The sequence below is a fragment of the Pectinophora gossypiella genome, chromosome 21 (assembly GCF_024362695.1).
Source record: "Pectinophora gossypiella chromosome 21, ilPecGoss1.1, whole genome shotgun sequence".
Classification (NCBI taxonomy): Eukaryota; Metazoa; Arthropoda; class Insecta; order Lepidoptera; family Gelechiidae; genus Pectinophora; species Pectinophora gossypiella.
Window position 1 is genome coordinate 1,899,536 of NC_065424.1, and position 24,325 is coordinate 1,923,860.

The window sequence follows — 24,325 nt, forward strand, 5'->3', positions numbered from 1 at the left end:
ACTAAGACTAAGTCGGCAGACCGCACAGTCCAATTTCCATCACGACGAAGCCTCTAAAACTTTAAGCGCTGGCGTCTCTGCATTGCGAGCGAGTAATTTAAAAGTTAATAAAAGACCTCATTATACCTCGCCGCTAATTGCACTCGGCAAGTTCTACCTCGGTCCTAGGCGGTTTTTCAACAGACAATCATACACATGTCACGTTTTATCAGGTGGTCAAAGCCACAAGTCATATTCGCCAGCAGAAAAATTGAAACAATAACTCTTCATCAAATCAGAAATCAAAATCATTTATAAACGTAATTATCATCGATAAACTTGATGAAGATCAATGTAACATTTTTGAATTTACGTCATTTCGCAAATGTGTTTTGGCTGAGGAGAAGAAATGACAAGAAACTGCAACAGCAACACAGCTTTTAAATCAATGAGGGTATACATATATTACAAGTTATTTAATAACTGGAGGAACATATTTAATACCAGACATAAAGTAACATATTATATAAACATTTTTTTTATAATGACCAAGTATGTTGGCTCGACTATGCCTGATGGTAAGCATAGAGAAGCCCTAATTGCAGTAGCAGTCGATAAGCAATGCAATGAGTCCATTTGGAATCAGTTACGACTTCTTTTGCTTCATCATCCCCTTAGCATTGTCCCGTTTTTTCACAGGGTCCGTTATACCTAACTTGAAGATTTCACAGGACCTGCTTTCCAACCAGCCTAATACACATAAAGTCGCATACACCCGAAAATGCATTTCTTGGAAATGTGGGTTTCCTCACGATGTTTTCGTTCACCGCTGAGCATGTGATAATCATTTATGATCCAAACATGAATTCGAAAACCAATTCGACTTACATTGGTTTAGGCCTGTGATTCGAACCTGCGACTTCAAAGTGAGAGGCAAGCGTTCTACCAACTGGGCTACCACGGCTCTTGACTACCATATTGCTTACAAAAACATTACCTACATAAACTCGGGGAAACCGTTACTCGGGGTAGCAGTAACTGTCAGTACTAGTCAGAGGCGGAGGACAGGAGTCCTAGTATGGCTTTGTAATAAACTACTCTGGGCGCCATCCCACTTGCGTCAGACAGAGTTCTGCGGGGCAGAAGGCAAGAAGGAAACTACTGCCCTATTTATCCCTAAAAAAGTAGCATGGAAAATGCTGCACCGACAAGAGCGTGGCTCCTAAATTGATGATGATGATGAAACTCGGGGTAAGCAGACGAAAAATTCCACTTCAAATTAACTCAGAATCATGAGCTGAATCACCCTTCAGTATTCGGCACGGTGTCCCTAATACCCAGCCTACACTAGATTAGTTAAACTTTCAAGATTTAACTGGTCCGTATTGGAACATAATTTAATCACATTATTCGCTAATAGAATGTCAGCGGCACTCCGATCAGGCGTGGTGCATATTAAATATCACCAAGATTTCTTTGAAGCTTCAAGAATTTTTCGTTTTATGTTTTACTATATTTTCTTTACTACTTTACAAAAGAAAGGGTTACAAATGAGGAAGTGCTAGTAAGAGTTAGGGGAAAAGAGACAAATACTGAGAATTATTGAGGACAGACGAGGCAAGATGATTGGACACCTAATAAGACACGATGAATTTATTAAAAACATCATAGAGGGAAAGCTAGAAGGAAAGAGAGGAAGGGACCAAAAAGAGCTTACATGGAACAGATTAAAGAAAACGTTAAAGTCGTGTCTTATAGTCAAGGAATTGGCCTTTGATAGACTGGAATGGAAAATGCTACAACGACAAGAGCGTGTCTCTTAAATTGATGATGATGACTTTACTTTATCTACACGTTGTTTTCAGACCGTTACAGACGGCGACACGACAAAGATGGCAACCTATCACGTTGGTCTAACAGAAAGTTCGGTGTGGTGTGCGTACTAAGTTCATCTTGCGATGGATGTATCTCGCTTATGTATGTTTTCTGTGCACGAAACCCATTGTGATTTTTACATAACATTTACAGTTATTTCATACCCACTGTTGGAAGTAAGCCCTTATAGATAAACAGAAATAGTAGGCAGTAGACTCCAACACGCCTCTTCATTGCAGTGGTCATTCAAAATTTACCTTTGGATATTATGAAACCTTAATTAAACAGAAACTGTAAAAAAGGTTACTACAACTTTAATGACTACTTAGATAGGAATGAAGATAGAGATAGGAATACTTGGGAATAACCGTCTGCAAAAAATATTAGGCAGTCAAATTACTGAAATTATATTACTATGTCTAGGGCTCTGTGCCGAGGTTTTTGCTTATTTTCCTCGGCTATGCAAGTGGAAAAGCTGCAGTAATTGAATCGGATGAGACGTCCGGCTTTTTTCAAGTACTTATTACGTATATAAGCAAGAGAAGTGTGTCAGGATCGGAGCAAATGGAATTCTATAGTCTCTGCTTACCCCAGTGGGAAATAGGCGTGAGTTTATGTATGTATAACGTATATACAATTCAAAGTGTAACTTAGGTAGGTACCTATCTGCATATAGATTCTATCTATCGTTAATCTCTATTTAGGTTTAAAACGTAAGGTAAGTACATTAATATTAAAATTTGAACATATTTGAAATGTACGACTTAAAACTATTATTTTATTTGATATTTCTGAGTTTTTAGTTTCAACGGACCGAGCCAATTTTGAAGCATTAGGTAAATTGAACCAATCGACAATAAATTGTTTTGTTACCACATAAAGCAACACGCAACAACCTCAAATTTTAATAGCTCCAGTGAAACAGTTCGAAATATGTATGACAAACTGACCAGAGGCTTCAATTGCCAAGTTGCAAATGATTTCGAATGCGAGCTTGGGTTTAAGTATGTATGTAATATGTATTTTAAACTTTTCCCTTTTTTTTTTTTCATTTCATTTCCGATGACTATGATCAATCAAATATAACTGTATCTAAAAAAGTATCCACCTTGTAATCCCATCCACAGAAAGCGGGTTATCAAAACGCAATAACTGAGTTAAAATAACAAAACGCAACGCATATGTGCCGCGAAAATATTTTTATTTGCTTTTATTCAGTGCAGGATGCATAGTGGAATATTTTGTTCAATGCAGGTGACAGATTTATCCGGGGCAAACTGCGGCACTGCGAGTAAAGATTTCAGCTGCTTATCATCCCGGGCATCTCATAAATATCGAATCTACATTATTAAATATCGGCCCCAACATTATTGACTTACCTGCTTTTAGGCTTTCGGTGGGGACCCGTCTAACAAAAAAACACTTTGTGAGACTGTCGCTAATTTGGTGTTAAAGATAGAATCTTGCGATCTTGGTAATTAGTTACCTACTCACACTTCACCAAGCTTTCTGTTAGACCAACGTGTTAGTTGGTGAGCCGTTTCTTCTATTCCCTTTTCATGCTCTTAGGGGGCGATAGGCGAGCAGAATCAGCTTTTATACAGGGTGTTAGTGAAATCGTAACGAAAACTTTGAGGGATGATTCAGACCATGACTCCGAGCTGATATACCTAAAGTGGAATTTTCCGTCGTAAAATTATGGATCTAAAATTAATTAAAAAGAAACACTTGCAATTTTGGTACTTCCTTTGCTAACTACCCACCAAGCTTTCTGTTAGACCAACGTGATAGGTGGTGAGCCGTATCGTTTAACGTTTCTCCTATTCCCTTCTCATGGTTACTACTTACTGATGTAAGTAAGTAGTCGTTACGTGAGCCATGTCAGGGGCCTTTGGCGGCTCAATACCCTGACACCAGGGTTGAAGAGGTTGGTACTCCACCTCACAACCTACAGGACAGAAGACCATATCAGGCGTCAAAAAGCCCTCCAGAAAGCGAGCCCCGCCCGAACGTAACCACGCGCGCGTCTCGTGTTATGTTATGATAGTTGTTTCATACGTTACCTCATCATCAAAAGCGTCGGGGTCAGCCATGTCTCAGCCTCTGCTTCACGCCACGTCCACTGCCACCACACACTAGGGCATCACGCACTCATACCATCACCAAGCTGCAACAATACATTATCTCATGAAAAATACACTCAGAACGCCCTTGTCCCGTGGTTGAGCGTTAGGCTCACGATCCGGAGGTCCCGGGTTCGGATCCCGGTGGGGACATATCACAAAAATCACTTTGTAACCCCTACTTTGGTTAGGACATTACAGGCTGATCACCTGATTGTACGAAAGTAAGCCGTAGGTCCCGGTTACTACTTACCGATGTAAGTACGTAGTCGTTACATGAGTCATGTCAGGGGCCTTTGGCGGCTCAATAGTAACCCTGACACCAGGGTTGATGAGGTTGGTAATCCACCTCACATCACAACCCACACGATAGAAGAAGTGCAGGGAGCGCTGCAATCCCTTTTGTTATTGTTATCGAACTCTGTATTACCTGTGTTCCTTCACTACATAGTCTAAAACAAAGTCGCTTTTTCTGTCCCTATATCCCTATGTACGCTTAAATCTTTAAAACTACGCAACGGATTTTAATGCGGTTTTTTTTAATAGATAGAGTGATTCAAGAGGAAGGTTTATATGTATAACATCACCCATTAAATAGTGGAGAAATACTGTTATTTTTGAGGTGTTTAATGTGATGTCGTAAATAATTTCATTTTTTCCTCAGCATATATTGCACCTGAGCGAAGCCGGGGCGGGTCGCTAGTAAACGATTATTATTATTCAAATGGTCTTACAACACAGCAAAGTCTGAAAAGATTTATTATTCTCACCCCACCCACAACAATACCTTGACAACGTGTATAAATCAAAAAATAAAGGGTAAACTTTGTGCCGCCAAGGTACGTACATGGTACCATGTCACATTAACTTTTTTGACAAATTGAACTGTAAGTCTCACTAAATGTCAAATATGTTAGTGCGACAGAGTCCTAAAGTGGGTACATTATATTGCTCATGACTGTACAAGTGACTACGACCAGTGATGTTCCCGGCAATGTTTCACTTTTGGCACGTTCCTGGCAGTAAAAAGCCGCAAAAGTTATGTAAAAAGAGCTTTATTACCGAACCTTAAGCAAGTAATACCATAGTACAGTGAAGAACAATAAGGGATATTCCAGTTGAAGTTTATTGAAAATCACAAAGATGGCGTTGTTGAGTTTAGAATGCTGACAGAGTGCGCGGAAATAAAAAGAAAAACTAAACGATTATCACTTTTACTAATACAAAGGAAAGTACTAAATTAATATAAAGGAAAATACATACATAAAAACGAAAATGAAAATAACTTCAAAATCAACGACCCTTCTTAGAAAGCTAAAAATGAAGAAGAATAAAATATAGAAATTCTTCGTGCGTCGTTTACACTGTACGGCTAGCGGACCAAAGTAAAAAAAGACTATGAAATGTTGATATTCTCGTTAGCCATAAAGTATTTGTTTTTTATGGACTTTGAACAGTACAACTTCCTAAACTGAACAACGCCATCCATGTGATTTTTAAAGAACTTAAACTGGAAAGTGCCTCATTTGAAAAAAAAGCAGCCAGAGAGAGAGAGAGACTCCTTTAGAGTTTTTACAACGAGAACATTCCCACTTTGGGAACATTCCAGGGAACGGCACATCACTGTTTACGACATACACTTACTTCGCTGAGAGAAATTAATTTGGGTTTACATGGCTTTGGAATTAGGCAAGTTTAATTAAAAACGCTTAAAAGCTTAATTCCTTTATACTGACGTGGTAACAGTACAGAGTAGTGCCTTGGTAAATTATGTCAGATTCAAAAATATATTCATTCGGTATTTTTACATAACGAATGTCTCATGCGCGTAAAACTACTGCAATGCAAACTATTTAATATTCCGAGAATTACCATTAAGTTAAAACCATTTCTGGCAAAAAATAAAAAGCCAACTACGACAATAGTTTTAAAAAGAAATTAAGTTTAAAAAGAGAATACCGCAGAGAATACGAATGTCATCTCCAAGGCTCTTCTTGACAACAAAGCACAGGAATTACTACGAACAGCCATTTAAAAATAAATTGTACAGAAAACCTTGTAAAGTTCATTTTCCATTAGTTGCGAAGACATTTGTTGAAAGAAGAGTTTCAGAAATTAAAATAGAAGTTATGCTGTTTGAAGAACAATTGGATGTAAAATTGCCGGAAGAAACGTCAGCTCGTAATACTGGCCAGAACACGTGTTTAATTAAATTTTAAATTTGAATTTCGAACGTTAATATTACAAATTATAACATACTCGCTGTAAAATGAATAAATAAATTAAATTTTTTGCCAGTAACATTTAATTTTAATTTCTTATATTGGTAAATATTTCATATTTTTATAATAAATAGCATAACATAATAATGAACTTGCGATTCGCGAGGTGCTTCGATTTTTTTGACGGAGCAGTGTTTAATCGTGTAGAGATTGCTACTTAGCAATAAGGCCGCCTATTTTACTCATTCTATTTCTCTTTTGTTTTGTATTTTATATTTTCCTGTTTGTGCGATAAAGTATTTGTTATGTTATGTGACTATTAGTATTTTCGTCGACTGACACTCCTGGTGGATTATGTGAGGATTATAAGCTGCAACTTTCCCAACAGGTGTGAGGTTAGTCTGTGACTTATAAGCTTCGTTATTTTGTAGAGCTATGTAAGTGTTTCGTTCATATATTATATTATTACCTAGTATTCCCGTCAAATGAAACTAACTCGCGCGAAGTTATTGTTACCCTAAGGCAACAGAGCCGTAATAATCTTTGCAAATTAAATGCAAACACAAAATAAACTGCCTAGGCACTCTATTCGACGGGCACTAGACACGCTTGCGGGAATTAACTCCTACATACGTTATAACATAACATAAGCTAACGATTATATTCCAATTGGGGTAGTCAGAGGAACATCCATTGCAAGATGAACTAAGTACCCACACCTCACCGAGCTTTCTGTTAGACCAACGTGATAGGTGGTGAGCCGCATAGCCGTCTATAATGGCCGAGTCAACTGTGTTAGTGAAGTCATTGCTACAAATTCGCATAGGTCTTCGGATATTAGTTGGAACTTTGTAGCACCAACTAAACTTTTTATCATAAGTCACAACTAAATCCAGACTTTATGACCTACAAATGACCTATCCAGAGAACATAACTCTCGGGGACACGGCCGATGAAGTGCAGGGAACACTGAGAGAACTTCTGCTCCGTCATTACACCCTGGTACTTTGACACAAACTTATAAAATATACGCTTGGTCTTTTGATTGCAGACAGCTCTGGTTCTTCCTGATCATCAATGAATAATTAATTAGAATTTAAACTTGGTAATAAGTAGGGACTTATGAAGTTATCGTAATAATATCTCTTTCTACAAGACATCCCCCCCCCCCCCTGACATGCCATCTGGGCGTGCTCACTCCATCTTAGGCCTCGTAAATGCCTTCGGGTAAGTCTAGGGCCAAGAGCAAACCCATCAATGGTAAAAAGCCCCCTCAAACAAACTTGCTTGACGGGAAGTATCATTTGGGAGACTAAAACAATCTTGATTTGATTCATGTGTTTCGAGTGTATAGTAAATCAATGTCCATTATGCCATAATAATATAGTATAAATAGGAATGAATAAAGAGATAGTACACTTACGAAAAAGATTTTATGATGCGGGTTTAAGTGGTAGAGTTCGAAGAGTGATCAGATCCAGGATGTTTGGAAGGCCAGGACAAGTACTGTATGCATGCACGAAGAGAAGTCGTTGATGAGAGTGGAAGAAGAGAAAATGGTGCGTCACGATCATAGTAAATGGAATTCCGTGATCTCTGCCCACTCTGCCTATGTTTATATGTACTAAATAGGTAGTGTGTAACAGCCTGGTAATCGCTGTCGACCGAGACAAGTCCAGAATAAAATGAGTGCAAAAAAGTACCAGTCTTAGTACAGAGAAATATTAATTCGAAAAAAGAAGTAAAAATTGGTTGTTGCCTTGACAAGAGCTCCGGGATCAAGTGCCGTCCGAGTAATTTTTTTCTTCGTTTTAAATTTTCTCTCTGTGAGTTTCCCTAAGCAAGGGTAAATACTATAAAAACACAAATCTTTTACTTGTTTTACTGCAATTGTATTCCTTTTTGCTAGCCACATTAGAGCCTATCATAACGACTACCTGGGGGCTGTTTAATAAAACTTACAATTGTAAATTACAATGACAATTTGATGTACATTGCAGAGTGTGTGATCACGAATATTTTGCCGTTTCATATTAGCTACGTAATGAACACCAAATTGTCGTTGTAATTTACCATTGTAAGTTTTATTAAACAGGCCCCTGGGATAGACATTAAGAAGTCGCCGTCGCCGGACACGGCTTGGACGCGACGATGAATGATTCCTTAATCCAACCGTCTCAGTGTCGAAACTTCATTCTTCTTCTTCGTCGTTCCCTCACTGCTGAGGATCGCGACCACAGGTTATGGTTTTCCACTCGGTACGACTATATGCTGCGTGGACCGCCCTCTGTATGCTGCCGCCCACCGTCTTCTTCACGATGTCAGACCACCTCGTAGGCGCCCTTCCTCGCGCACGTTTGCCATCCATTTGCCCAACGATGATCTGCTTCTCCAGACTGTGCTTCGGAGACCGCATAATATGTCCGAAGAAGCTTAGGGCACGATTCCGGCATATTGAGGAGAGCCGCGTCGTGATCTTGAGCTCTTTTAATATGGACTCATTCGTAAGCATCGCAGTCCAAGGTATGCGTAGCAACCTACGCCAACACCACATTTCGAAAGCATCGATCTTACTGCAATCGCGGCTCTTCAAGCTCCAAGTTTCGGCACCGTACATAAATATGGAAAACACCAGAGCCCGAACCAAGCGCACCTTAGTTGTGCGTCGAATACCACGGTTCTTCCAAATCTTATCGAGATTAGCCATCGCACTTTTAGCCATAGCAGCCCTACGGCGGATCTCATCGGTGCAGCCTCCGTCACAATCAGTGTTGGCGAAACTTCATTACAGCAGCACAAAAGACAAACCTCGCGATACTCTATCGGGTTTACTTACAACAAACTAATTCTTAATTTAATTGAAATCGAGAGATTGCTTTGTACGACGCTCGTACGAACTAACCGTAGATGTTCGTACAAAGTACACTTTAGACGCTCGTACAAACTAAGGAACTTTCAAGTCGTGATTCGCAACTGGGATATACCGTCTCAGTGTTAGCGACGAAGCGTTAGGTGCTAAACTGGCTCTCCGCTAAGTTTATGATACAAGTATTAGCAACGCTGGGTAAGCTAGAATCAAATAAATATTCCAGCGGGCTCAACTTAGTTTTAGCTTAAGCTATTGATTTATAATTAAGTTACTAAAGGTCTAAGCAGAGCTTTAGTGCTACCTCTTTGTTGCACTAAGCGCAATGGAATGGTTCTCTATACTGTCCACCTAAAATTATTGATAAATTGCTATAAAATGTGGAGCAACGTGGAGTGTTGCCCGTCTGAATGATGAGTTACGAAAAAGTTGAACAAAGATTTTTCTTTCCAATTTTTATGTAATAAATATAACACTATGATTTTGCAGTTAAACTCTGCACAAAGGGTTACTTATAATGTAAAAATGTAACCAAAACAATATGTTTGTGAAATCACTTTATGATCCCTAGTCCGAAAGTAAAATGATCCGTCGGAATGCACGTTAAGCCGTTGCATTGGTCCCGGTTACTACTTACTAATGTAAGTATGTAGTCGTTACATGAGCCATGTCAAGAGCCTTTGGCGGCTCAGTAATAACCCTGACACCAGGGTTGATGAGAACGGTATTCCACCACCTCACAACCCACACGGTAAGAAGAGAAGAATTTGTTTGTTTAGTCAAATAGTATGGAGAACTGTTAAAATTTATGGATCAATAGTAGTTTTATCCTCTTTGTAGTATACCTAGCTTGTTACATTAATGAGTTAAGTTGTCAACTACCTAGTCGTCGTGTAGCTAACTTCACGCTACTCGTGTTTGCGAGTGATTCAAACTTGAACGAAAGAATACGGGCGGATTGTTAAAACTGTTTCTGAAGAGCTTCGATGCGCTACTGAAGTTGTTAAGGAATTAAATTGATATTGTACTAGGTAGTTAGATAACTCTTTCTTGATAGTTTGTACCGTTTGTATAGATATAATATACAGGGTGTTAGTGACATCGTTCTGTCCGGCCAAGTAGTTAATGCCATCTGCAAATCTACAATAAGTCACGTCAAAAAAAAGTGACACCGTAACGAAAACTTCGGGGGATGATTCAGACCATCATTCAAAGTTGACATCAGAAAATATTGGTGCTTTTGAGTTTTTTTCAGTCCCATATTATGCTATACGCTGCGTAGAAACATAAAATAAAAATCACAAATTATTGAAAATCATCACTTTAAATCGAACAACGCAAACAGTAGCAAAACTACGTACTTAACTTTTTACTTTGCGGCGCATGAAAAGTTCAAAATCTTAATAGAACATTTCCAACAAGCTATTTTTTTCGTTAGGGACTGTGTTACTGACACCTGTAAATATATAACTTTGTTAAATATAAGTTCGCTGATGTAAAATGAGCAAGCTGACTGCGCAGATATTATTGTTATCCTAAAACAATACACCGTTATAATTTGCAAATTAAACTACTTACGTACCGTTGTACTGAGCTACACCATTAGAAACAATGTTATGTCATACAAGAAACAATACTATAATAATAATAAGGGACAAACTCCGCCCCGCACCAATACGAGCTTGGAACGAGCTTGATTTACTTCACCCCCGATGGGTCACTTTGGTCTATTTAAGCCGTAATCCGTTAACGAGTAAGGGAGCGCGCGCAGTAAATGTTTGTCTCGCTTGCACGCACGGGGTAAGGTGGCACATGGTAAGAAGAGTGTGGTATGAGTATGACTGCGTTAAGGCTCACGCAGTCATACCACACTCTGTCCCCCCCCCCCCCCCATTCTCCCAGTCCCCGGGTTTTCCTTACATAGAAATTATTATATACAGGGTGTTAGTGACATCGTAACGAAAACTTTGAAGGATCATTCGAGGCATGATTCTGAATTGATATCAAGTGGAATTTCCCGTCGCAAAGTATGGAACGGAAAATAATTTAAAAAAGCACTAAAATGATCATGACTTTTCCGAAAGGAAATTCCACTTGATATCGATTTAGAATCATGGTCTGGATCATCCCCTTCAGTATTCGTTACAGTGTCACTAACACCCATACCTACTTATATGGTTACTGTATGTACTTGTACAGGGTGTAAGTGACATCGTAACGAATACTGAGAGGGATGATTCAGCTCATTATTCTGAGTTAATAACAAGTGGAATTTTCCAGTATTGGAATTTTCCAGTATGAATTCTCAGTATTCGTTACGATGTCACTAACACCCTGTATAGTATGATTGTTTTTCCTTTTCTATTTTCACTGTCACCAACATCAGTCGTTGAGTTTTTAAGTTATTTTATTTTTGCTTTTCTTTTATGTATTTTTTTTTCCTTGTATAAGTATATTTTTAGTAAAGTGATATTCCTTTAGTTTTTCTTTTTATTTCCGCGCATCCGCTGCTGAACATTTACAAGGACTTGAAAAGTGTAGTTATTGTTCGTAAAAGGCGGTACATATAAACCAGTAAATTAAAATTGGAATCAATTTAAAACACCTTAATGGCGATAAGGGTTTATCTTGTCGAATTGAAATTCGGCAAAAACGCAAGCAATTATTGAAAACAGATGTTGCTGATTAATGCTTAAACCGTCCAACGGGAGAATTAAAGATGCTTCGAATACAATGCCCTTACAAATTACGGGTCGCTTTTATAATCCTACGAAAAATAAAGGGATTCAAAGGCCTGTTTAAACAAAAGTTTCATTAAAATGTTTATTTAGTAAGTAATGATAAGTAAGAAACGTAATAAATAACAGGTCAAGGACTTCTAAGAGGCGTAGAAATACTTAAACTTTAATTAAGTATGCTTATGAACTGTCATTGTCAAAACTTAAAATATTTTAAGTGTCCTAGCTACCTAGCCGGAGAAACAAGCACTGAAATGTCAACATCCCCCATTATCCCGTTTTTCCTAGGGTCCCCGCTTACCTAACCTAAAGATCTGACAGATCCGGTTTTTTACAGAAGCGACTGCCTGTCTGACCTTCCAACCCGAGAAGGGAAATCCAGCCTAATACAGGTTTGGTCACATACTTCCGAAAAAGGAATTTCGGGAATGTGGGTTTCCTCCTACGGTTTCCTCAAGATGTTTTACTTCACCGCTGAGCACGTGATAATTTATGATCTAAACATGAATTCACATGAATTCGACAAACATTGGGTTTAGGTCTCTGTTGGATTCGAACCAACGACCTCAAAGTGAGAGGCAATTGTTCTACCAACTGGTTTACCACGGCTTGTACTTAGGCACTGAAAGTTATTAATGCTAATTCAAAACTTATTACACCAAATACTTTTTAAGATTACACGCTCAACATACATACATTCATAAACTCACGCCTATTTCCCACCGGGGTAAGCAGAGACTATAGATTTCGATTTGCTTCGATCCTGACACACTTCTCTTGCTTCCTCTACATTCATCAATCGCTTCATACACGCACGCCGGTTCAGAGTAGATCGTACTAGATCTTTTCTACGGACATCTCCAATTTGGTCAATGAACTTTTTAGATTTTTTGTTCGTTGTACCAGATAGGATGGCTAGATTGCCCATGCACAATGCCAAGAGCGGCCACAGGTTGTCTTTGGACAACTTTTGGCGCTGATAATTGTATTTACTGCCAGCTGTGTGTGTAGAACATACTGCAATATACGTATACACACACTACTCAATACACTACGGAGGAGCTCGGTGGCGCGCTTGGTCTGCGATTGTTGAAGTTAAGCAACTTTCGCAAAGGCCGGTCATAGGATGGGTGACCACAAAAAAAAAGTTTTCATCTCGAGCTCCTCTGTGCTTAGGAAGGCACGTTAAGCCGTTGGCTCTAGCTGCATTAGCAGTCGTTAATAACCATCAATCCGCACTGGGCCCGCGTGATGGTTTAAGGCCCGATCACCCTATCCATCCATAGGGAAGGCCCGTGCCCCAGCAATGGGGACGTTAATGGGCTGATGATGATAACACACTATTCACGCGCACAGTTTCTGTATCTCTTTCATCGATAAAACCGCCTTTGCCCACTTGTGTTGTGGTAAGTATTTCTCTTTAAAATTCCCGTTAACACTTCGTCACTGACATTCCATTCATGACAGTAACACGTTAAGCCGTTGGTGCCTGTTACCATGGTATAAGAAAACCAGGTATGCTCAATGACAAGCGTCAACAAGTCCAGAGGTCCTAGGTTCGAATCCCGGTGGGGACATACCACAAAAATTGCCTTGTGATCCCTAGTTTGGTTAGGACATTACAGGCTGATCACTTGATTGTCTGTAAGTAAGATGATCCGTGCTTCGGAAGGCAAGTTAAGCCGTTGGTCCCGGTTACTACTTACTGATGTAAGTACGTAGTCGCTACATGAGCCATGTCAGGGGCCTTTGGCGGCTCAATAGTAACATCAGGTTTGACGAGGTTCGTAATCCACCTCACAACCCACACCATAGAAGAAGATTGTCTGTTCTCGCAGAATAATTTACGACCCTATTGATTAATGGGTTAAGGATCGGGCATGCTTGACACACGAGTCGTAATATTGCTGTTTTTGTGGAATGTACTCCATTTTTATGTCGAAATATTTGCTCTAATTTAATGGACATGGAACAGATTAAAGAGAAAGCAAACCTCGTGTCTTGTAGTGAAAGAATTAGCCTTTGATAGAATGAAAGTCTATCAAAGGTCAATTCTTCAACGTACAAGCCAATGGTTCAACTTTATTTCTTCGGAAGAGGATATCATACTTATGTGGGTTACCTTACAATGTTTTCCTTCACCGCTAATCATTTATGATCTAAACATGAATACAAAAATCATAGGTTTAGGCCCGTGCCGTTTAGGCCATAGAAGAAGATTGCTAGCCCTTTAATGCCGTAAGTGTTACCATTAAATTGGTATCTCCAATATTCCAAGGACGTTTTTATTATTGAAAATTAAATGAATTACTGACTTATGTATTTAATGACTATTACTTGTCACATATATAAAAGTCATTACAACTGTAAGTAAATCTTTTACTAAAAGTACACCTTGCAAAGTAATTATAAAAACTTTCGTTGTGGGTAATTTATTTTTTACGAAATGTCAACGCAGGGTGAGATGACGTCAGTTGGGCTAACCTTGAAATGTTAGCTGTCACTTTTGAGCATACCTGGCTTTCTTTAACCATACCTGTTACCACAAACAGCAGGGTCTGTGCGGCACCCGCGCCATAAACTAAGGGGAACCCCGAAAAGTGCGGTTGGCTCATTACTCCGCTCACCACGAAACCCTAAAAATTAATTGTAATATCCCGCGCGAATTCCTAATGGTGTTATTTATACCACACAATAGGATTTTTCCCTGCAAAATTTAAGCGAATTGATTAACGAGCTCCACCTAACTGCGGACCTGGCATGGTAATGGATTTTGCCTAAAACCAGTCCTGTCTGGGCTGAAAATTGGGTGTTGGTCCCGGTTACTACTTACAGATGTAAGTAAGTAGTCGTTACATGAGCCATGTTAGGGGTCTTTGGCGGCTCAATAATAATCCTTAAGAGACGTAAAGTCTCACCAGCTGCGTCACCAACTCCGGGGAGTTCGAAAATACATATTTATGTAGTGTTATTAGATATTCTAAGTTACAGCTCTATGTACAAGAACATGAAAGAGGACCACGAGTGCACACTGTTTAGATGCAACGGTAGACACAGTGCATACGTAATGTACTGTTTTGTATGCGACCGACAGAGGGAAAGACACACAGCTAACGCTATTGGAAACTGAACTTTTATTCATGGTGCAGTCACATGGTGTGAGAACTGAAGTATTTACGTACTTACATAACATGTCTTTCGTCCTTGGGCTTAAGGTCAAGTACTTAATGCTATTTAAAAAAAAATCTTCACAGAAAAAAATCTTAAAAAATCTATACAGGTTGTGAGAAGCTGCAGTAGTTTTAGGCGGATGTGACCATGGAGAAAACCAGGTATGCTCAAATGACAAGCCGCCATTACTAGCTCATTGATGACGTAAGTGTTACCATTAAATTGGTATCTTCAACATTCCAAGGACGTATATTTTTATTTGAAAATTAAGTGAATTACTGCTTATGTATTTAATTACTATTACTTGTCATATAAAAATCATTACAACTGTATGTAAATGTTTTAGTAAAAGTTGAAAATTTCCTTGCAAAGTAACTATAAAAACATTAGTAGTGGGTAATTTATTTTTTTTGAAATGGCAACTCAGGGCGGGATTATGTCAGCTGGGCTAACCTTGAAATGTTAGCTGTCAGTTTTGAACATACCTAGTCTTCTTAAACCATGGATGTGACGTTCGTTATGTAAAAATAACGATTCAAAGTGTATCTAGGTATGTTATCTACTGAATAAAGATATTTTTGAATTCGAGCACTAATTTCGTTCCATCAGCACAAGCAATCAAGACTACTTGCTGACATTCTTGAGTGCTGTAAAAGGGATATGTTGGATAGTCTACTCTGAACCGGCGTGTATGAAACAATTGATGAATGTGGAGGAAGCAATAGAAGTGGGTCAGGATCGAAGGAAATGGAATTCCATAGTCTCTGGTTACCCTTACGGGAAATAGGCGTGAGTTTATGTATATATGTGGGTAAGTTAGAGCCCGTATATAAATGTTAGTCGAAATAGCTTGTTTTTCATCTTACTGCGGAAATTGAATTCGCTATCGGATAGGCATATTCTGACGAATTATTTAGTATTAGACGTATTTGTATATTAGAATAGGTAACAGCCTTCGTGGTCTAGTGGTTAGAGAGGCTCACGATCTGGAGGTCCAGGTTCCATTCCCGAAGGGACATTGTCGAAATCACTTTGTGAGACTGTCCTTTGTTTGGTAAGGACTTTTCAGGATTGAATCACCTGATTGTCTGAAAAAATAAGATGATTCCGTGCTTCGGAGGGCACGTTAAACCGTCGGTCCCGGCTATTAGCCGTAAAAACATCTCCACCAACCCGCAGTTGGGCAGCGTGGTGGAGTATGCTCCATACCCCCTCCAGTTGATTGAGGGGAGGCCTGTGCCCAGCAGTGGGACGTATATAGGCTGTTTATGATTATGATAAATAGGTAGGTATAGTATTTACCGTGTGAAGAAATAAATGGTATTGAGTTTGGTATAAATTAGTTTTCAGCCATATTACTGAAAGTGTTTCCAAAATTTTTATGTTTTTAAGAACGTCTAGGACCCTGTGCCGAGGCTTTTCTTCTCACAACCTTGTGAGAAGATGCAGTAGTTTTAGGCGGATGAGACGTTCGATAAAAAAATATAACTATTTACTTATGTAAAAATTTACCACTCAAAGTGTAATGTTACCTGAATAATGTAATGTTACATGAATAAAAGATATATTTGACTTTGAATTACTATCCCCACCTTCTCTGATCAATGAGGGGAAGCAGACCTACTAGACACATCATTATTAAGAGCCATCGAAACAAATCACTGTCAAAAGCTTTCCAAACAATTCAATGTACCCCTTCATAAATAGTTAAGGGACTGTCAGTAGACGCATCCATTTCGCAGGATTCATAAATATTTTGCGTCGGAACCTCTTTACATAATTCTTTTTATTCCAGTCGATATGGTGACTTCAGGAGTGTACCCAGAGGGTTCCCCTATGTAAAGGTCTAAGTTACCCAGCTCCTTGACACACACGGACATCCATCTTCTTATCGTGTGGGTTATGAGGTGGTTTACCAACCTCATCAACCCATGTCAGGGTTATTATTGGGTCGCCAAAGGGCCCTGACATGGCTCATGTAACGACTATATATTTACATAATAAAGTGACAAGACCAAACCTTTTGAGTTATTTTAGTGAAGTTTTAGAGTGATATCAGAGCATAAGAACGTGTCTTCCCCTTGAAAGAGAGTGAAAAAAGTTTTAATGAACACATTATTAGTTTACACTCTACCTAGAAATAGGGTCTTTGACTGGGTCAAAGATAAATTATAAAATGCTAATCTCATAATTTACTTTTCTTATTTTCGAATATTATTTATGAGTTAAGTAACAATGAGTACGAAGTTTGATCGCCTTTATTGATGACTTCACGGAATAGTATGTCCATACAATAGGTATCCAAAGAAAACATTTGTTTTAACGTTTCGCAAAATGTAACTCATTTCACTAGGTTGTTAAGTAGCCTATTTAACTTAAAATTTAGTTACTCATTAGTCAAAGGGCTATATAGGCTCAGTAAAAAGTATAAAGTGAAAACATCTTTCGTAATTAGGTATTGTAATTGGCAGCCCTCAGACGTCACACACACAGTACACTAGTTTCCAACTAACCAAATCAGACGTCATAGAAAAACATGATAAAATGTCGGACTTATTTTTACATTTTTCTAAGTTTAATAGAAAAAATAAAATATGTTTCATTTGTTTTAGATCTGTCCTTATTTCATCATCATCATCATCAGCCCATTAGTAGTAATAGCACAGTAATAGCACAGGTAGTACCTATTGTAAGTGCCAGCAGTGCTTTAAAATTGTTAATCTCCTAATATAATCATATAATTGTACCTATTAGTTTTTAAGTTGTTGGAACAATAAATACATTTTATTATTATTATTATTAACGTCTCCACTGCTGGGGCACGGGCCTTCCCTATGGATGGATAGGGAGATCGGGCCTTAAACCATCACGCGGGCCCATTGCGGATTGATGGTTATTAACGACTGCTAATGCAGCCGGGACCAACGGCTTAACGTACCTTCCGAAGCACGGAGGAGCCCGAGATGAAAACTTTTTTTTTGTGGTCACCCATCCTATGACCGGCCTTTGCGAAAGTTGCTTAACTTCAACAATCGCAGACCTAGCGCGTTTACCGCTGCGCCATCGGGTTCCTCTGTCCTTATTTAGTAATCAGAATTTCATTATTTATCTTGAAACTAGTACACGACCCAGTAGAATCTGTGTAAACCGACGTTTTTTGTATGAAGTGTCCGCGGTGAGACAATGATATAAGTATAGCGGTGAGGAACCCTGGATACGTCCCAGACTGGTTTTATCTTGGTTCGAAAGATACATAGTAGTCGAGAACAACTTATGATGGGCTCAATAAGAACAGCAAATGTGATATCAAGTTTCAGTGTACCTATTTGTATGGGCGTGTTTTTAGTACCATTATGATAACAATGTAAAACATGAAAGCATGTTTGATATTGAATTTGCGTCTTCTAGATTACGTTTTAAGGTTAAAGTAACTGTGCGTGAGTTGGGACTATTGTAATTTCAATGAAGTAACTTCATTTATTCATAGATTAATGCTTTTGTTTTGTCAAAACACTTTTGTTTTTGCTTTTGTTGAAAATAAAAAGTCCAAACATAACATACATGAACAGCCTATATACGTCCAACTGCTGGGCACAGGCCTCCCCTCAACCGGAGGGGTTATGGAGTATACTCCACCACGCTGCTCCAATGCGTGTTGGTAGAGGTGTAACAGCTGGGACCAACGGCTTAACGTGCCCTACGAAGCACGGAATCATCTTACTTTTTCGGACAATCAGGCGATTCAAGCCTGAAAAGTCCTTACTAAACAAAGGACAGAACGTTGAATAAACAAAGATTTTGACTTTTGATAGAATCTAGTCCATAGCATCTTTCAAAGTATAATAATGCCTTCTACCTTTTCTTTTAGAGGTCCCTGATCACTATTGCCCTCTACCGTCTAGGGACACTCCCTGCCCCGCGCCAATACGAGTTTGGAGCGAACTTGATTTGCCTCAACCCCTGGTAGGTACAAACATCTTTTTACTTGACAGTTGTAACAAAAAATACCTATGAAATATGTCGGATATGGTAGTTTATCATTTAACTATAATTAACCAATAGTTTTTTTTATTCAGTTAATTTTTAAATATTTTTTTTACAAAATAAGAATGCATTTTTTATCTGTGTATTACAAAACCCGAAACGGGCGGCCATGATTGAACTTCGTGTGACGACACATTTCAAAAAATAGACAAAAACTATCTGTCAGGTTTCAAGATAAACTGTTTGACAGTTTGTTGAACTTTGACGTCACTGGGCAAAATGTCACGTAACCAATCGTTTTCGCGCGAAATTTGAACTAATTGAAGAAAAATGTGTTTTTTTTCTATTGTATAAAGAGTTTTCGATAAAATAAAATGTTTTAGCAATTGTAATTTTTAAAATACTTATTCGAAATCTGTCAAGAAACCAGATCCACAAACATTTATTGTGCAAACCGTTTGTCATTTAAACAAAGGCTATGTTTACAGACCCCCTGAAAGAAAGAGATAGATAGATGTAAAGTGAACTGGTTAAAAAAAGAGAGAAGACATGAATAATTCATCGGTTGTGATTCACCGCGTAAACGATGTCAGTGTACTCGGAATAGTGACATTACAAATCTTTTATTCATCGCGTGAAAAATGTTTTATTGTTGAATTTACTGTGATGATTAAGAAATTCGTTATTCAAATTCATAAATATTGTTATTCTTTAGGCGATAGCGGCCTAATCCTTAAGAGCGATCCAGACAACCTTTGGCAGCGGATATAGTACACTCCATTCTAGTCTATCAAAGGCCAATTCTTTCACTTCCTTACAAGACACGAGGTTTGCTTTCTCTTTAATCTGTTCCATGTCCATTAAATTAGAGCAAATATTTCGACAGAAAAATGGAGTACGTTTTACAAAAACAGCAATATTACGACTCGTGTGTCCAGCTTGCCCGATGCTTAACTCATTAATCAATAGGGTCGTAAATTATTCTGCGAGAACAGACAAGGCTTCAAGCCGTAATAGGTTAAAACATAAACAACCTATATACGTCCCACTGCTGGGCACAGGCCTCCCCTCTATCAACCGGAGGGGGTATGGAGCATACTCCACCACGCTGCTCCAATACGGGTTGGTGAAGGTGTATTCAGTCACTCCGTGGTCCAGTGGTTTAGTGTTGGGTTCACGATCCGTAGGCCCCGGGTTCGAATCCCGGTGGGGACATATCACGAAAATCACTTTGTGATCCCTAGTTTGGTTCAGACATTACAGGCTGATCACCTGATTGTCCGAAAGCAGATGATCCGTGCTTCGGAAGGCACATTAAGCCGTTGGTCCCGATTACTACTTACTGATGTAAGTATGTAGTCGTTACATAAGCCATGCCAGGGGCCTTTGGCGGCTCAATAGTAACCCTGACACCAGGGTTGAAGAGGTTGGTATTCCACCGCACACCCCAAACGATAAGAAGAAGGAGATTCTATAAAGCACGGTATACCAATTATTCTATGATCCAAACGTGAATTCAATTCTGCATTGGTTCAGAACCCGAGTCGGGATTCAAACAGACACCCGTTCTCACAAGGCTGTCACGAATTTTTATTATCCCTATTTTATTTTTCATTTTCTTCGTCGTTTTTTCTGTTTATTTCATAACCAACATTGTAAAAGTACCAGGAAAATATAACCAATTAGAAGAGCCCATTGTCCCCTCATCCAATAATGTCGTCTTTATGTCGGACATGTAACAAAATAAACATGTCATCTATGCCGCCCTGGTGTTAGGGTATCATATTCCCTATTGGCTCTTCAAGGCGAAAGGGACAGTACACAAAAGGTCCATAACCGTGAACAAAGAGACATGTCATTTTAGCGGCGAGTAAAGAAAGAAAAATCATCCATTATCGCCCATGTTGTTCTAATACCCTGGTACAATAAACCTCATATTGTTTCCATGATTGACGTAAACACTCTTTTGTGACATAAATAAATGTATACCAATATTTTATGTTTATTTTTATTTTTTTTAAAGAACGTCTAGGGCCCTGTGCCGAGGTTTTTCTTGCAGCTTCTTTTCCCCGGCTATACAGGTTGTGAGGAGCTGCAGTAGTTTTAGGCGGATGAGACGTTCGTTATGTAAAAATTGACGATTCAAAGTGTAACTATGTTACCAACTGAATAAAGATATTTTTGAATTTGAATTGAATTACTATAATACAAAAAATCTACAATATTATCGATAATTTTGCACAAGGGAAACATCTCCTTGCAGAGTGTGCGGTAGAATTTGCGCTCTGAAATTGGTCTGTACACTGTACAGCCATGAAAAAAGGGAATGGTTGCATTCTTGGAGACAAAGATTAAAATTTATATAATAATATAATATTGACATTGTTTTAGGTTTACGCGGTTATTATCATAATACTGCCCCGCACCGAACTGTAATAAATGTTTCCTTTCCACTAGTCGCCAGGAAGAAATTGTTGCTTGGCAATAAGGCCGCCAGATTGTACTGTATTATCATCCATTTGTGTGAATTTGTTTTGTATGTTTAAACGCGGTAAGAACCCGTTATGTGTTTTAATTATAATATTGACGTCTAAAGTCAGTGATGCCCACATGTAGAATAGTGTTCAGGAAGTTTTCAATAAAACAAGATATCCTACTGAAATTGATATGATATAACATGCTCGCGACTATGTGTATCGAAAGAGGAACTAAGTTCCCACACCTCACCGAACTTTCAGTTAGACCAACATAATAGATGGTGACCCGTATCGCCATCTATAATGATCGAGCCAACTCTGTTAGTGAAAACTAATACGAATATAACAACTAATCTACAATACATTTCCAACCACATCATGCACCATATAGAATTCAATAAATCTGCCAGCTGCTACAAAAACCTGCATTAGCAGAGAACTGTAAGTTTTTAGGGTTCCGTATGTCAGGAAGTATGGTATATGACTAAAAACAATCATCTCTTTAGATTTAGCGCAATATAATCTGGCAAACCCAAGTTCATCATCATCTCCTTAGCAGTATCCCGTTTTTCACAGGGTCCGCTTACCTAACCTGAAGATTTGACAGGTCTGGTTTTTTTACAGAAGCGACTGCCTGTCTGACCTTCCAACCCGCGAAGGGAAAACCAGCCCAATACGGGTTAGGTCACATACCTCCGAAAATGCATTTCTCGGGAATGTGGGTTTCCTCGCGGTGTTTTCCTTCACCGCAGAGCACGTGATCATCATTTATGATATAAACATGAATTCTAAAACAAATTCGACAATTATTGGTTTAGGCTTGTTCTGGATTCAAACCTGCGACCTCAAAATGAGAGGCAAGCGTTGTACCAAACCAGGCTACCACGGCTCTCCCTAACAATACCCATTTTTTTTTCTGCTATTTTTTTTTATGGTATCATGTATCATGTTTTGGTGATGTAATATGTAAGTTGTGTACATCAACTAAAATCTATTGTTTGTTGATATTACTCAAAAATAATATCATCACCTCTCTAGTAACGTTATCCCGTTTTCATGGTTCACGTTCGTTATGTAAAAATTGACGACTCAAAGCGTAACCATGTTACCTACTGAATAAAGATATTTTTGAATTTGAATGGGGTTTGCTTAGGTACCTAACCGGAAAATATGACAGGATTTGATTTCTATTACTTAATAAGTCATATTTTATGCGGAACCTCGGAACACGAATTCAAGTCACAGCTAGCTATTTTTTTCCTTACAAGATTTATAACACATCCACATCCTGCATACTGACATTATTAAACCAGGAAATGGATCCCTCCATTACAGTGATGAAAAAAGTTAGAATTTCCTTTGTGTTTTTGCAGGGAAACATTTTACCATAGATAAGTACATAAACTCACGGCCGTGTCATAGAATAAAGAATTATACGTATAGAACGGTAGCTCTGCTTCCCGCACCAATTCGTATCGAACACTGACCTCACCCCCTATGGGTCTTACTTTAGCCGCTAAGGAGTACGGGGGAGCGCGCGGATTCTCTATCTCGCTCGCACTTAGGCGTTAGACAGCACACATCGAATGAGATTTTTACATGGCGTGTCCGGGTGTTCCACCTGTTTAAACTGACTTCTGGGATAGATATTACGAACCGTGATCCGTGATCTTTATGATCCCTAGTTTGGTTAGGACATTACAGACTGATCACCTGATTGTCCAAAAGTAAGATGATGCGTGCTTCGGAAGGCAATTTAAACCGTTGGTCCCGGTTACCATTTACTGATGTAAGTGAGTAATCGTTGCATGTGCCATGTCAGAGGCCTTTGGCGGCCCAATCACCCATCCTCAACCCTGACACCAGGGTTGATGAGGCTGGTAATCCACCTCACAACCCACACGATAAGAAGAAGAAGACGAACCGTATAGTGAGATTCAACGCTTGCAGAAGCGGAGATGGAAGCCATCGGTACGGCAATGTAGGACGGAAGGGGCAAGTCGCAGGAACTGTAACTTGGAACCTGACAGAGGGCAGCAGTAAGTGTCAGTACTATTCAGGGCGGAGGACTGATAATGAGCCATGGGCTGATCTCACCTTCAACGTCACTAATTTAAGAGCCACGCTCTTGTCTGTGTAGTTCTCCATGCTACTTTTTTAGGGAAAGATAGGCAGTGGTTTCCCTCTTGCCTTCCGCCCCGCAGTACTCTCTCTGACGCGGGTGTGATGACGCCAGAGTAGTCTATTTTAAAGCCGTATTAGGACTCCTGTCCTCCGCCTCTGAATAGTACAGACAGTTACTGCTGCCTTTTGTCAGGTTCCAGGTTACAGTCCTTGTGACTCTCCTTGTGTGTGAAATCTAAACAAAACCCAAATGTTATTACACAAATTCATTGCGGAAGTCACCGGTAACCTCAAATCCTTTGGGCGTCAAAGGTGGTATTTCACTGAAAATAAGGCAGGATTCTGACTAAGTCTGGATGGTTGGATAAGAACTTATTTACAAGTATAATCTAAGATTAATGAATATGAATGCGGGCTGAGGTAAGCAGGCATAATGTATCTCTAAGATGGAAGAGAACTCTAACATTATAATGTTCTAAGGAGATTTAGCTTAGCATTTAGTCTGGTATAGGTACTTAGAAATGTATCGTTGCCTGTCAACTGCCTCCGTGGTCTAGTGGTTAGAGCGTTAGGCTCACGATCTGGAGGTCCGGGTTCGATTCCCGATGGGGACATTGTCGAAATCACTTTGTGAGACTGTCCTTTGTTTGGTAAGGACTTTTCAGGCTTGAATCACCTGATTGTCCGAAAAAGTAAGATGATTCCGTGCTTCGGAGGGCACGTTAAGCCGTTGGTCCCGGCTATTAGCCGTAAAAACACCTCCACC

At 39.1% G+C, this 24,325-nt stretch overlaps 1 protein-coding gene across 3 annotated transcripts in view; it reads right to left on the minus strand.

Annotated features, from left to right (window-relative positions):
• The window catches only part of LOC126376490 (dipeptidyl aminopeptidase-like protein 6), a 211,034-nt gene that overhangs the window by 180,731 nt on the left and 5,978 nt on the right, over nt 1-24,325 (minus strand). For all 3 annotated transcript variants that reach the window (XM_050023913.1, XM_050023914.1, XM_050023912.1), the window contains exon 2: nt 3,918-4,021. In XM_050023913.1, coding sequence (XP_049879870.1) covers nt 3,918-3,947 — 30 coding nt within the window. In that variant the 5' untranslated portion in view covers nt 3,948-4,021. The remainder of the gene's footprint in view (nt 1-3,917; nt 4,022-24,325) is intronic.